At 52.6% G+C, this 15,147-nt stretch overlaps 1 protein-coding gene across 4 annotated transcripts; it reads left to right on the forward strand.

The window, feature by feature from the left end:
• The first annotated feature begins 366 nt into the window (after positions 1–366).
• MYORG (myogenesis regulating glycosidase (putative)) lies at positions 367–12,304 on the forward strand. 4 transcript variants are annotated; one of them, XM_063713959.1, is made up of 2 exons: positions 367–1,823; positions 5,948–12,304. In XM_063713959.1, exon 2 carries the CDS (start codon positions 6,011–6,013, stop codon positions 8,153–8,155), a length of 2,145 nt encoding a protein of 714 aa, XP_063570029.1. In that variant the 5' UTR covers positions 367–1,823; positions 5,948–6,010; the 3' UTR covers positions 8,156–12,304. The 4 variants fall into 4 exon arrangements, with proteins under 4 accessions (XP_063570029.1, XP_063570028.1, XP_063570031.1 ...); XM_063713958.1 differs by having other exon boundaries at positions 1,741–2,094; XM_063713961.1 differs by having other exon boundaries at positions 1,750–1,823; positions 5,953–12,304.
• Positions 12,305–15,147: the final 2,843 nt, after the last annotated feature.

The following is a 15,147-nucleotide window of genomic DNA, read 5'->3' on the forward strand; positions in this document are numbered from 1 at the left end:
ATCCCTGAGTGCCCTCCTGACACAGAACAGTAGCCTTATATCCAGCTGCTGTCCTCCTCCCCTGAATCCCAGAGCCCAAACGGATGGGTCCACCCTGCAATGCAGGCAGGAGCCATCTACTTTCCACCCCATGAAGACCCTCCAGCTAACATTTCTTCAGTATGCTCCTAAACTTAGATGCCCTCCCACTCATCAGAGGACCCAGAATCCTTCCTTCCACAGTCAAAGCCCTATCCCTACACCCAAAGCTCTTGATCTCTGCTTCCAGGAGTCCCCATCACAGTCTCCCAAAAGCCTCTCTGTGTTCAGACACCCTTGCTGCACAAGGTGTGTCCCCCATTCCAAGTCCAAATGGTCAAAACATAATTTTGGAGGGTCTCATGACAAAGAAATTTGAAGTTGCAAAACAAAGCCCTGTTTCTCTGCCCCTCAGGGAGTGAGAAGGGGCCATTCTAAAATCTCTGTGATCTTCAGTATTTTTATTTCTGCATCAAATTGATATGAAACCAGCTGGGTGCAGAGGCTCACATCTGTAATCTCAGCACTTTAGGAGGCCTAGGCAGGAGGATCACTTGAGCCCAGGAATTTGATACCAGCTGGGGCAACATAAGGAGACCCCTTCTCTACAAAAAAATTTAAGAATTAGCAGGGTATGGTGGCACACACATGTGGTCCAAGTTACTCAGGAGCCTGAGGTGGGAGGGGATAGCTTGAACCAAGGACATTGAGGCTGCAGTGAGCTATGTTCACGCCACTGCACTCCAGCCTGGGCGACAGAGCGAGACCCTCTCTCAAAAAAATAAAATAAGACCGGACGCGGTGGCCCACTCTTGTAATCCCAGCACTTTGGGAGGCTGAGGCAGGTAGATCACCTGAAGTCAGGAGTTTGAGACCAGCCTGACCAACATGGTGAAACTCTGTCTCTACTAAAAATACAAAATTAGCCAGGCGCAGTGGCACGTGCCTGTAATCCCAGCTACTTGGGAGGCTGAGGCAGGAGAATTGCTTGAACCCGGGAGGCGGAGGTTGCAGTGAGCCGAGATCGTGCCATTGTACTCCAGCCTGGGCAACAAGAATGAAACTCAAAAATAAATAAATATAAAAATAAAATAAAATAAAAAAGAAATGAAACCACAGAGTCTTGCCCAGCCCCCGGGGAGAGGGGCATGGCGGGGCACGCCCACTTTCCCGCAGCTTGGGCATTTCTAACTAAAGGCTGTAACTTAGGAGGAGGGGCTGGACCCTATAAATAACTAGTCTGAGGGTAGCGGTCTGGGAGGCGGGTGACGTTGCAAAACACCGAGCAGAAACCGGTCTTCTCAGTCCCTGACCTCGGACACCGCTGGTTTGGTCCGGTGGGAACCAACAGCTTGGACTCCCGGCGGGTTGGAACTACAGCTCCCTCCGTGGGGCCCTCGATTGGAAGCACCCTGCATTGGGCGCTGAGATACTCGCGGAATTCCGCCACCACTTTTCCGTATGGAAAACTGAGGGCTTGTGAGAGCATTATACCGATATGGCCTCCACCTGCCCAAACCGGGAAGGAAGGAATTCCAATGGCCAGCTCTGCTCCTTTACCCTGCAGCTCTCTCCCTCTCATCCTCATTCCAAACCTAGCCTAGAGGTGCAAGAACCCCCACCTTCCGCAGCTGCTCCTTTCTGCAGAACTACATGTCCCAGCAGGCCTGGGGCCGAGCTCCGCCCGCTTGCGGGTTAGCAGTGGCCCAGCAGGGGCGGGCCCGCCGGCGGGAGTCGGAGCCGCGGGGCGCAGGACGGAGCAAGCCCGAAATGCCAGGGGCAGAGCACAGAGCGGTGGGAGGAAGGTGGGGCTGAGGGGCGGGGCCACAGATTCGCCTGATAGCCTGGGAGGAGGGGTCGAACGTCAAGGGCAGGGCTGGACTCTGAGGCCCGAGGCGAGACTGGATGACTGGGGCGTGGTCGAGGAACCCCAGGGCGGGGCCCGAGGAGGGGCTCAGCTGTGCCGGGCCAGACAGAGCCCCGCGCGGCGCGGCGGCAGCTTCACTCTGGTTCAAGCGCAGGGGATCGGCGGGAAGCTCCTTCACCCCCGCTTCTGCCGGGCTGTAACTGCAATGGGTGAGCCCAGCGGGAGGGCTGTGGGGGGCGGGGGGCTGCTGAAGGAGCACGATTTCTGAACTTTCGCTCCCACCGATGAATGGGTGGAGCGAGCCTGAACACCTGGGCCCATCCCACGGCTGCGATTCCCGCCGGGCGACAGGTCCCTTGACCTCGGTCGGCCCCTTCGGACGGTATAGCCTTCGGGCGGGGTGCTGAGGGCGGCTGTGGAGTATTCCAGGCTGTGTAGGCAGTCACTCGATCCCCGCGGATCCCGTCGCCGGGCAGGAGAGGGAGATGGGCCGGATCGAGTTGCCTTTGACATTTCCATCCCCCCTGGGAACTGTGTCCAACTAACGATTCTACTTGGAATGGCCTCCCCTCAGTTGAGTCGGGCGGGGCCCTCTCCCTCAGACCAGACTAGCTGTGGCAGCCAAGACTGAGGTTGAGTGTCCGGTGGGGAGAGGTTCAGCAGGGGCAGAGCCCAGGGAGACCCGCCCTGCAGACTCCACCTGCTAGCACTAGCCTTGGGTTGACTAGATGGCGGAGGCGGCAGATTACAGAGGTCTCTGGCACCACTGTTAACACCGGAACCACAGACTTCCTCCCCCAAAGCCCCGGTACCAGATGCCATTAAAATTGCCCTCTTTGCTGCCCTCGTGGTCCTCGTGGTCTGCGTGGAGCAAGCAGCAGCACCAGCCCTTGGAAAGACAGGCCTCACCATGCCATGTCCATCTGATGGAAGCTGGTCCCACCAGCTCAGCCCCAGGGCTCCTTTCTGCTACTGCATTCAGGCAGCCAGGTCAGATCATTATCTCCCATCTCCTAAAACTTACACTGCGGAGAGCTGGGCTGGGATTTTAGATCCAGGCAGCCTTGCTACCTGGCTAACTTCAGATAAGTTCCTTTTCTGTTTGGGCCACGTCTCCTCATCTGCAAAATGGACACTGTAGCTATGTCTGCTGTTCCACATTGTTGATAGAACTGGATGCTGTGGTGACATCTGAGACACTATCATGGTGCCTGGGGTGGGTGGGTGCCCAGGCCTGTGGGCTTCTGTCTTTCATCAAAGAACTTCAGATCCCAGAAAATTAAGATTCTCAAAACATAACTGTTGGAAAGGGCTTTTGAATCCACCTTGGTGGCCTCTTCCTGCCTCCAAGGCTTATGAGATAGGCTGACTTCATATGAAAGTTTTGAGGATGAGGAAGTCTCTCTCCTCTTCAGATACTGACCCTCTCTCTCCTTATTTCCTTGGTGCCCAGAATAGGGCTTTGGTTATCTTGAATGAATGAATATAAACTCACAGGTGTGATCTGAGCCACCTAAGGCCTTCTTTGGGTTCTGCTCAGCTTGAGGGCATCAGCTAAAGGCCACTGGCTGCATTTTCCAGGAGTTGTTTTCTAAGCTGTATCTATATAGGAACGGGGAGGAAAGCTAGGTCGTTGTAGACTGAGAGAAAGGGAATAAGAGTCTGTTCCAGCCCAGCTAGGGCTGACAAGCTTAGGCAGCTGGGGGCAGAGGCCACTGAGAATGAGGCCCTGAGCTAGCACTGTATGGGAAGTGCCTATGGGAGAAGCTGTGTATTGACATTTAAGATCAAATTCTGCTCCACACCTTGCATTCTTGCATGGGGGAGGTGAAAAACCTGAGTAGTTCCGGCATCTCCTTGGAAGTCCCTGGGGACTTAGAGACAGACACTGGCATCTGGGAGGAGGCTAATTACTGTTTGCCAGTCTCCTTCTCTTCTTCCCCCGAGCTGGAGCAGTTGGGCAACCAACTGGCTGGCTGTGTGTATGCCTGTGTGTGCACCTGGGTGGTGCTATTTCTTTGTTGGACTCTGCTCTGAAGCCTGGGACAGGAACGGTCAGTGGCCTTGAGAGGCAGAGTAGGACACACCTCTTCCCCTGAGCCTGTGTTTCCCTGTAGTCATATCTGTATTTTTTTCTTTTTTTTTTTTTTTTGAGATAGAGTCTCACTTTGTCACCTAGGCTGGAGTGCAGTGGCACAATCTCGGCTCATTGAAGCCTCGACCTCCTGGACTCAAGCAATCCTCCCACCTCAGCCTCCCAAGTAGCTGGGACTACAGGTGCACACCACTATGCCTGGCTAATTTTTTTTTTTTTTTTTTTTTTTTTTTTTGTATTTTTGGTAGAGACAGGGTTTCACCATGTTGCCCAGGCTGGTCTCAAACTCCTGAGCTCAACAGATCTGCCCTCCTTGGCCTCCCAAAGTGCTAGGATTATAGGTATGAGCACCGTGCATGGCCTCATATCTGGATATTTAGCATATAGTGTGTCAGAGTTTATGTGTGTTAGTGGTAGTGGTGGGTGTCTGATCCCTGGAGAGCAGGTAGGTGGAGGAGGTGCGTTGGCCCAAGTTAGGTGGGTGAAATCTCCTGAAGCAGGTGGCCTAAAGGATTTAGGTTGGGGAAGGAACGAGCTTGGTAATCACAAGATAGGCCTGGCTGGAAATGGAATCAGAACGGTAGCTGAGAACACATCATGCCTCAAGCCTCCAGTGCAAAGCAAACACTTTTAAATTTCATCATGGAAGTAATGAGCAGCTCTGGAAGCTAGGGATAGATATGGTTTGATAAGTGCTTTAGAAAGATCACTATGGTTGCCGTGATCAGAAGGCACTGGTGAGAAAGAAGTTAGAGTCAGAGAGGCCTGTTGGGGGAAGCGTTCAGTAATACAGGGGAGAAGTGACAGTGCCCAAACTATGACAGAAACAGGACAGTGGGTGAAACAGAGCTAGGAAGTAGCTGGCCCACAGATGTGGTGCCAGGAGCAAAGCAGGAAGGCAGGCAGGGAAATGGATTTGGTGATGGATGATGGCTGAGAGCAGGGTGAGTTTGAGGGCAAAGAGAAGCAGATGTGAGAAACAACTGGCCCTCCATGCCAGGCTCCTGCCCCAGGCCCTAATGTCTGAACCCAACTCTACCTCCCTCCAAACCAGGCCCTGGGACTAAGTCTGGCTTTGGGTGTCTTCTTTAATCTCCAGACTTCATCAGGCTTTCGACTCAGGATAAAAACACATTTCTGAGCTGTTCTCCCTTCCTCTCTCCTCTCCCCCTCTGGGGACAGGGAAGCTAGCCTACCGCCCTGTTAAAAGTCTCAAGGGGGACTGGGTGAGGTGGCTCACGCCTGTAATGCCAGCACTTCTGGAGGCTGAGGCAGGTGGATCACTTGAGGTCATGAGTTCGAAGCCAGCCTGACCAACATGGTGAAACCCTGTCTCTACCAAAAATACAAAAATTAGCTAGTTGTGGTGGTGTGCGCCTTTAATCCCAGCTACTCGGGAGGTTGAGGCAGGAGACCCGCTTGAACCCAAGAGGCAGAGATTGCAGTGAGCTGAGATCACGCCACTGCACTCCAGTCTGGGTGACAGAGGGAGACTCCATTTCAAAAAAAAAAAGTCTCAAGGAGCTGGCTGGACAATCCCCCATCTCCCACCCCGACCATCCACACCTCTAGGAGAGCAGGACTTTTCTAGTTCCTTTCCCGTCTCTTCAGCCCGAACGGCCCCATGTGTGATCCGGGGAGGCCTGGCTTATCCTGTGATCCTGGAAAGCTTCCTGATCCTCTCAGGGTTTGTTTCTCCACTAGGAAAATGAGGATGCGTGCCATCTCCCAGTCACATGCGCCGCCCCCCAGTCACAGAGTCCTAATTTGGGCAAGCATTAGGTCCCATGAGAAAAGGTGGGTTAGGCACAGATTGTCCTGGTAACGGTCTCACCTTTGCCACTCTTCAAGCCCTCAGGTTCCAGTACTCACCTTCCCAAAGTATACACCTCCTCTTAGCTTGCGGCAGCAAATGGAAATATCATGGGATGAGATAGCTCAGTTCCATCTCTCTCTCCTCCTTTCAGAGCAGGTTGAGATGAGCTCAGTCAGATGGCCCCACGGCCTGCTCCTTTCTTAGCAGTCCACTAATGCTCCAGAACCCTCAGGAGAAGAGCCAGGCCTACCCCCGCCGCCGCCGGCCTGGCTGCTACGCATACCGTCAGAACCCCGAGGCCATCGCAGCCGCAGCTATGTACACCTTCCTGCCCGACAACTTCTCGCCTGCCAAGCCCAAGCCTTCCAAAGAGCTGAAGCCGCTGCTGGGCTCCGCGGTCCTGGGGCTGCTGCTTGTGCTGGCCGCGGTGGTGGCCTGGTGCTACTACAGCGTCTCCCTACGCAAGGCGGAGCGACTTCGCGCGGAGCTGCTGGACCTGAAAGCTGGCGGCTTCTCCATCCGCAACCAGAAGGGAGAGCAGGTCTTCCGCCTGGCCTTCCGCTCCGGCGCGCTGGACCTTGACTCCTGCAGCCGCGATGGCGCCCTGCTGGGCTGCTCGCTCACGGCCGACGGGCGGCCGCTGCACTTTTTCATCCAGACTGTGCGGCCCAAGGACACGGTCATGTGCTACCGCGTGCGCTGGGAGGAGGCAGCGCCGGGCCGGGCCGTGGAGCACGCCATGTTCTTGGGCGACGCGGCGGCCCACTGGTATGGTGGCGCTGAGATGAGGACGCAACACTGGCCCATCCGCCTGGATGGCCAGCAGGAGCCCCAGCCGTTCGTCACCAGCGATGTCTACTCCTCCGACGCCGCGTTTGGGGGCATCCTCGAGCGCTACTGGCTATCTTCGCGTGCGGCCGCCATCAAAGTCAACGACTCAGTGCCCTTCCACCTGGGCTGGAACAGCACGGAGCGCTCGCTGCGGCTTCAGGCGCGCTACCACGACACGCCCTACAAGCCACCCGCCGGCCGCGCCGCAGCGCCAGAGCTGAGCTACCGAGTGTGCGTGGGCTCGGACGTCACCTCCATCCACAAGTACATGGTGCGCCGCTACTTCAACAAGCCGTCAAGGGTGCCAGCACCCGAGGCCTTCCGAGACCCCATTTGGTCCACGTGGGCGCTGTACGGGCGCGCCGTGGACCAGGACAAGGTGCTGCGTTTTGCCCAACAGATCCGCCAGCACCACTTCAACAGCAGCCACCTGGAAATCGACGACATGTACACACCTGCTTATGGCGACTTCGACTTCGATGAGGTCAAATTCCCCAACGCCAGCGACATGTTCCGCCGCCTGCGCGACGCCGGCTTCCGCGTCACGCTCTGGGTGCATCCGTTTGTCAACTACAACTCTTCGCTCTTCGGCGAGGGCGTGGAGCGCGAGCTGTTCGTGCGCGAACCCACGGGCCGGTTACCCGCGCTGGTGCGCTGGTGGAACGGCATCGGCGCGGTGCTCGACTTCACGCACCCAAAGGCCCGCGACTGGTTCCAGGGACACCTGCGGCGGCTGCGCTCTCGCTACTCCGTGGCTTCCTTCAAGTTCGACGCGGGCGAGGTCAGCTACCTGCCGCGGGACTTCAGCACCTACCGGCCGCTGCCGGACCCCAGCGTCTGGAGCCGGCGCTACACTGAGATGGCGCTGCCCTTCTTCTCGCTGGCCGAGGTGCGCGTGGGCTACCAGTCACAGAACATCTCCTGCTTCTTCCGCCTGGTGGATCGCGACTCTGTGTGGGGCTACGACCTGGGGCTGCGCTCACTCATCCCCGCGGTGCTCACCGTCAGCATGCTGGGCTACCCATTCATTCTACCCGATATGGTGGGCGGCAACGCAGTGCCCCAGCGTACAGCCGGCGGCGATGTGCCCGAGCGCGAGCTCTACATTCGCTGGCTGGAAGTGGCCGCCTTTATGCCGGCCATGCAGTTCTCTATCCCGCCCTGGCGCTACGACGCGGAAGTGGTGGCCATCGCGCAGAAGTTCGCCGCCCTGCGGGCCTCGCTTGTGGCACCGCTGTTGCTTGAGCTGGCGGGCGAGATCACCGACACGGGTGACCCTATCGTGCGCCCCCTTTGGTGGATTGCGCCCGGCGACGAGACAGCTCACCGCATCGACTCGCAGTTCCTTATTGGGGACACGCTGCTTGTGGCCCCGGTGCTGGAGCCGGGCAAGCAGGAGCGCGACGTCTATTTGCCCGCCGGCAAGTGGCGCAGCTACAAGGGTGAGCTTTTCGACAAGACGCCGGTGCTGCTCACCGATTACCCGGTCGACCTGGATGAGATCGCCTACTTTACCTGGGCGTCCTGACCCAGCCCAGGGCCCGGTAACCGCAAAGCCCCCAGCTTTCATGCAGACCTTGAACCCTCCGTCACACCCGCACCATGTACTCCCAGGAACCTCCACCTCTATACCACCCATTAAGTGGCTGCTGACTTAAATGTGCTGGAACCAGCTGCTGAAGGTGGGGCCTGGGGAGGGGGCACTGAAGCAATCTCCTGCTCCAACGCACAATCCTTACTGTGCCCTTTCCACCCCCACACTCACACCGATCTGCAGAAACCTCTTCCCTGGGGTGGAAGCCAGAGAGCTTAGAGGAAAAAGGTCAGCTCTGTTCCTGTTATACATGGTTGGGGTTTAAAAGCACAGAGAAACCTCTCCATCCTGGCTTTCGTGGCCATCTTTGTCCATCTTGGGTGGGGACTTGATCTTATTTAAGGTCTCCAAATAGCCCCCACCACACTTAGAAAGTGTGCTTTCTTAGTGTTAGAAGCCAGGCCCTGAGTCCCCAGCACTCACCTGAACTGTGGCTGATTTGGTCCCAGTCCAGCTGGGGAGGTGTTTGGCTAACTGACAAGGAGGCAAGAGATCCCCTCCCAGGGAACAGGAGGACTGGGCTTAGCACAGAGCCGTCATCATGTTCCCTATTTGTGAAGAGACTCCTAACACTGCACTAACCCATTTGTGTACATACATGGGCTCAGCCCTGGGCCAAATGTGCCTGATGGGAACAGACTTGCAGGGCCATGCAGGCCAGACTTTGTGCCTTAACTCAAGAGTGTGTGTGTGTGTGAGAGAGAGAGAGAGAGAGAGAGAGAGAAACACGCATCATGGGTCCCTGATCTATGAAATGAACACAACCTCTCTGAGGCTGGATAATCTGGAGGAACGGGGCATGGAGCAAATTTGAGGCTCTGATTGCTGAGCCAGCCTCCTCCCAGGTGGTTCCCCCAGGACTCTAATAGGAAATAAATAGCCCTTTCAAGATTCTTCAGCTGCCTCACCCCCTGCACATGTGCCTGGGGTGTGGCCTAGAAGGGAGTGATGTTGTTACTCTGGTGGTCTGTGCTTCTGAACACAGGCTACATGCACACACTGACAACTACCAATAAACAGACGGGAAGGTCTTTCATCTCAGCCATTTTCTCTTTTTTTTTTTCCCCCCCTAAGATGGAGTCTTGCTCTGTCACCCAGGTTGGAGTGCAGTGGCACAATCAGCTTACTGCAACCCCCTGCTCCTAGGTTCAAGCGATTCTCCTGCCTCAGCATCCCAAGTAGCTGAGATTACAGGCATGCATCACTATGCCTGGCTTTTTGTATTTTTTAGTAGAGATGGGGTTTCACCATGTTGGCCAGGCTAGTCTCGAACTCCTGACCTAGTGATCCACCCACCTTGGCTTCCCAAAGTGTTGGGATTACAGGCATGAGCCACCACGCCAGCCATTTTCTCTTTCTAAGAAGAGCAACCTCAGCCGGAGTGAGTTTTTTCTGACTTCGCAGCTGAGTCTGGAGAAAAGTGGCATGCCAGAGCGGGTCGGTGGGAAACAGGGTGAACTTTAGCTTCCATCAACAGCTCTGGTAGCAAAACCAGTCCCCTACCCACTAGAGAATGCATCCGTTTCCCCACCTGATATGGTTTGGCTGTGTCCCCACCTAAAACTCATCTTGAATTGTAGCTCCCATAATTGCCATGTGTTGTGGGAAGGACCCAGTGGGAGATAATTGAAATATGGGGGCAGTTTCCACCATACTGTTCTGGTGGTAGCGAATAGATCTCATGAGATCTGATGATTTTATAAGAGGTTTCCCCTTTTGCTTAGTTCTCATTCTCTCTTGCCTGCCGCCATGTAAGACGTGTCTTTCTGTCATGCTTGTGAGGCCTCCCCAGCCACGTGGAGCTGTGAGTTTATTAAACCTCTTTTTCTTTATAAATTACTCAGTCTTGGTTATGTCTTTATCAGCACTGTGAAAATGAACCTATACAGTAAATTGGTACCAGTAGAGTGGGGCACTGCTGTAAATACCCAAAAATGTGGAAGCAACTTTGGAACTGGGTAACAGGCAGAGGTTGGAACAGTTTGGAGGGATCAGAAGACAGGAAAATGTGGGAAAGTTTGGGACTTCCTAGAGACTTGTTAAATGGCTTTGACCAAAATGCTGATAATGATTGGGACATGAAATCCAGGCTGAGTTGGTCTCAGATAGTGATGAGGAACTTGTTTGGTACTGGAGTAAAGTTGACTCTTGCTATGTTTTAGCAAAGAGACTGGCTGCATTTTGCCCCTGCCCTAGAGATTTGTGGAACTTTGAACTCGAGGGAGATGATTTAGGGTATCTGGCAGAAGAAATTTCTAAGCAGCAAAGCATTCATGAGGTGACTTGGGTGCTGTTAAAAGCATTCAGTTTTAAAAGGGAAACAGACCATAAAAGTTTGGAAAATTTGCAGCCTGATGATGAGATAGAAAAGAAAAACCCATTTTCTGAGGATAAATTCAAGCCCCCTGCAGAAATTTGCATAAGTAACAAGGAGCCAAATGTTAATCACTAAGACATGGGGAAAATGTCTGCAGGGCATGTCAGAGACCTTTGCAGCAGTGCCTCCCATCACAGGCCTGGAGGCCTAGGAGGAAATAAATGGTTTTGTGGGCCAGGCCCAAGGTCCCCCTGCTGTGTGCAGCCCAGGGACTTGGTACCATGCATCCCAGCTGCTCTAGTCATGGCTAAAAGGGGCCAAGGTACAGCTCAGGCCTTGGCTTCAGAGGGTGCAAGCCCCAAGTCTTGGCATCTTCCACATAGTGTTGAGCCTGCAGGTGCACAGAAGTCAAGAACTGAGGTTTGGGAACCTCTGCCTAGATTTCAGAGAATGTATGGAAATGCATGGATGTCCAGGCAGAAGTTTGCTACAGGAGTGAGGCCCTCATGGAGAACCTCTGTTAAGGCAATGTGGAAGGGGAAGCCCCCACACAGAGACCCCACTGGGACACTGCCTAGCAGAGCTGTGAGAAGAAGGCCACCATCCTCCAGACATCAGAATGGTATATCCACTGACAGCTTGCACCATGCACCTGGAAAAGTCACAGACACTCAACGCCAGCCTGTAAAAGCAACCAAGAAGTAGGCTGTACCCTGCAATGCCATAGGGGTGGAGCTGCCCAAGACCATGGGAACCCACCTCCTGCATCAGTGTGACCTGGATGTGAGACATGGAGTCAAAGGAGACCATTTTGGAGCTTTAAGATTTAACTGCCCTGCTGGATTTCAGACTTGCATGGGGCCTTTAGCCCCTTCGTTTTGGCCAACTTCTCCCACTTGAAATGGGTGTATTTAGCCAATGCCTGTACCTCCATTGTATCTAGGAAGTAACTAACTAGCCTCTGATTTTACAGGCTTATAGGCAGAAGGGACTTGCCTTGTTTCAGATGAGACTCTGGAGTGTGGACTTTTGAGTTAATGCTGAAATGAGTTAAGACTTTGGGGGACTGTTGGGAAGGCATGATTGATTTTTAAATGAGAGGACATGAGATTTGGGAGGGGCTAGGGAGAGAATGATATGGTTTGGCTGTGTCCCCACCCAAATATCACCTTAAATTGCAGCTCCCATAATTGTGGGAGGGACTTGGTGGGAGATAATTGAATCATGGGGGCAGTTTCTCCCATACTGTCCTAGTGGTAGTGAATAAGTCTCATGAGATCTGATGGTTTTATAAGGGGTTTCCCCTTTTGCTTGGCTCTCATTCTCTCTTGCCTGCTGCCATGTAAGATGTGCCTTTTGCCTTCCACCATGATTGTGAGGCCTCCCCAGCCACATGGAACTGTGAGTTCACTAAACCTCTTTTTCTTTATAAATTACCCAGTCTCGGGTATATCTTTATCAGCAGTGTGAAAACAGACTAATACACCACTCCTCTACCTTCTTTATTTTCTCAGTATGGAAAATGCCTGATGAAAGCTTTGGGGCCCTCACAGATGCACAATTCAAGTGCTGATTCTATCACTCATCTACTAGCTCTGTGACCTTGAACAAGCTGCTTAACCTTGCTAAGCCTCTGTTTTCTCATATGTCAAATGGTGATAATAATGCCTACCTCCCGAGGTTGTTGTAAGAATTATAAGCACAAATGTATGTAAAGTGCCTGGCACAAAGTAGGTGCTCAATAAATGGTAGCTATTATAATACTATTTCTTGTTTTATTGATTAAAAACAAGGATCCTTCTAGAACCCAGCTCTCAGCCTGGATGGCTTTCTCTGAGCCTGCTGTGACACCCCCTCCCCAGTCCTCTGCACATAGCACCCAGTTGAACTCTGAGTTTGTGACCCAAAGGACACTGTAGTCCAGGAGAAAGGCAAAAAGAGAGATACCTCAAGGTGGGATGTCAGGAGCCAGGATTACTGGGTCCCTGGGAGATGGAAAGTGAATATAGTTTCTCTCCTTTTCATCAAGTGTCTACCATCTACCAATTGATACTCACTGATAAGCCTCCCCAGGCCCTGGTGTCCAGCCATGTGCTCTAGAGGAAGTGTGGAAGGAGAACCCCAGGCTGGGCCCTTCAAAGTTCCTTAAATGGCTGGAGAACATGACCCACATTTGAATGGTTCTCCAGCTTTCTGTGCAACCTGAAACCAATTTTACCTAATCTTGGTTTCTTCATCTTTAAAATGGAATTTCTAGGATTCAGTGAGATGTGTATAAAACCCTATGCAGGGGGAGGGGGGAGGAATAGCATTAGGAGATATACCTAATGTAAATGACAAGTTAATGGGTGCAGCACACCAACATGGCACATGTATATATATGTAACAAACCTGCACGTTGTGCACGTGTACCCTAGAACTTAAAGTATAATTTAAAAAAAGAGGAAAAAAATAAATAAAACACTTATGCAAAAATTGGCAAAGAGTAAGTGCTCAATAAATGGTAACTCCTATGAACTATTATAAACAAGGAACAAAGAGAGAAAAGCCTTGGCTAGAACCTATATTGTCCAATATGGTAGTGAGTAGCTACATATGGCTTCTTAAATTTACTTCTAAAATTAATTAAAATTCAGTTCTTTAGGCACATTAGCCACACTTCAAATGTTCAACAGCCATATGTAACTAGTGGCTAATATATTGGACAGTGCAAATTATAGAACTTTTCCATAGTTGCAACAAGTATTATTGGACAGCCCTGGACCAAGCAGTGTATGACATGGGGAGGAAGAAGATAATCTGTGAGGCTTCCCTGAAGGAGGAGTACCTTTTAGAAGGGCATTAAAGGCAGGCAGGAGTGTCTGACGGCCTGGATGGAAACCAGACTGCACACCTTGTCTGGCCAAATTCCAACAAACTGGCCCTTGGCTTGGGATCTGGTGTCTCGTCTGGCTTCTGCCATTGACCCCATTAATCACAAAAGCACAGATGAACAAACTGAAGCTCTGAGAGAGGAGGGTATTGGCCTGAGGTCATATGGAAAATTAGTAACCACAGCTGCACTAGAACGCTGGTATCCTATTTCCAGGGATCTAGAATCTCAGACCCAAAACTCACCCCCTTTCAACAGCATGGCCCATCCCAGTCTGTATACCTCCAAGGATGGGAGCTAGCTGAAATGTGCATCTCTGAAGCTGCCACCAAGTGGGCCTGATTCTAGGCCGAGAAGTGTTTCCCCTTTCTCCACTAATGCTAAAAAAAGATTCAAGTAATTGGGAGGGCATGCTGAAATGTCAGGATTCACGAGGATCTTTCTTGGAGTTAGGGAAAGAGAAAAGAACTGGGCTGCCAGCTATCCCTATCCCTAATTTCCCAGGGTGCCAGGAACTCTGGCTCCTGCCAGCCTTGTCCAGTCCCTTATCCCTGCACATTCCAAATTTATCTCTCTCTGCACATCTGGATCTGGGTGGGGGCAGGTGCCGACCCTCCCCTGTGGAGCTTCCAGCAGCCTTGTCGTAGCCAGAATTCCTCACTGGTCTCCCCTCTACCCCTGGGCTGGTGGGCGGTGGGTGTGATATGCATAAATGGGAACTCCCTTCTTCAGGAGTAATGGGGATGAATTGAGTGGCCATTGCAGGAAGCCTGGGACCGGAGCCTAGGCTCCCTTCTGTTCCTGAGAGTGTGTCTCAGTTTCCCTTCCAACACTATATGAATGGGTTGAGCCCCAGCCAAGCCTGCTCTATGAGCCCAAGCTATGGGTTTTCTGGGAGAGTTTTTGTCATTGTTTCCCCAGATTTCTGACCCTGGATCTGGCTCCAGAGCCAATCTTATTCTCCCGGTTCCCCTCACCAAGTACTCTGGTCCTTTCTCCCCTCCCTGAGTAAGGGCCAATGTTGACCTCTTTGTCCCCTGGCCACTATCCCACATCAGACCTAATCAATTGGAGCCTGGACCACTGTAGTGGTCTCCTAATTCTTTCCGCTCTTGGACCCGGCAAACCACCAATCCACACAGCAGCCAAGGAAATCTTCGTGAAATTCAATCATGTCATTTAGAAAAAAATCAAAGCTTTGGTGTTCAAGGCATCTATGATCTAGCTCCTTTTCGCTCCTCTGTCTCTGCTTCTGTGAGGGAGACACACACACACACAAACACACACACACCCCCCATCATATTTTGAAAGGCATTTGAAGAAATACTACCTTCTATTCTGGAAACAGCTATACAACCATCCCTTCCAGGAAAGGTCTGCGCAGACTCAGCCTTGAAGAAAAATGCAGTGGCAACTGCGTGGTTTCCTTTCCTGCCATTGTTCGACTCAGTGGGGCTTCTGCTGATACCCTACGCTCTCCAGACACACCCCTGCTCCCAAGGAAGCAGCCTGCTTTTTGTCTTAAGGCTAGTCCTGCCCAAGGATCTTTCCAGCAGCTTGAGGGGAGGGTGGAATACTCGGCCTTATGTGGCGAGCCCTGGGTTGCATGGCTCCAGGGTTGCGGGGAGGTATGGGAGAAAACAGAAAGGAGGCCCTGTTCTAGGGAGCTCTCAGTCTAGAGAACACGAAAAGGTTGTGCCTCTTGTGCTCTGTATTCTTGTGCTGCTTTTCCCTCTC

Source organism: Pongo abelii, chromosome 13 (assembly GCF_028885655.2).
Source record: "Pongo abelii isolate AG06213 chromosome 13, NHGRI_mPonAbe1-v2.0_pri, whole genome shotgun sequence".
Lineage (NCBI taxonomy): Eukaryota > Metazoa > Chordata > Mammalia > Primates > Hominidae > Pongo > Pongo abelii.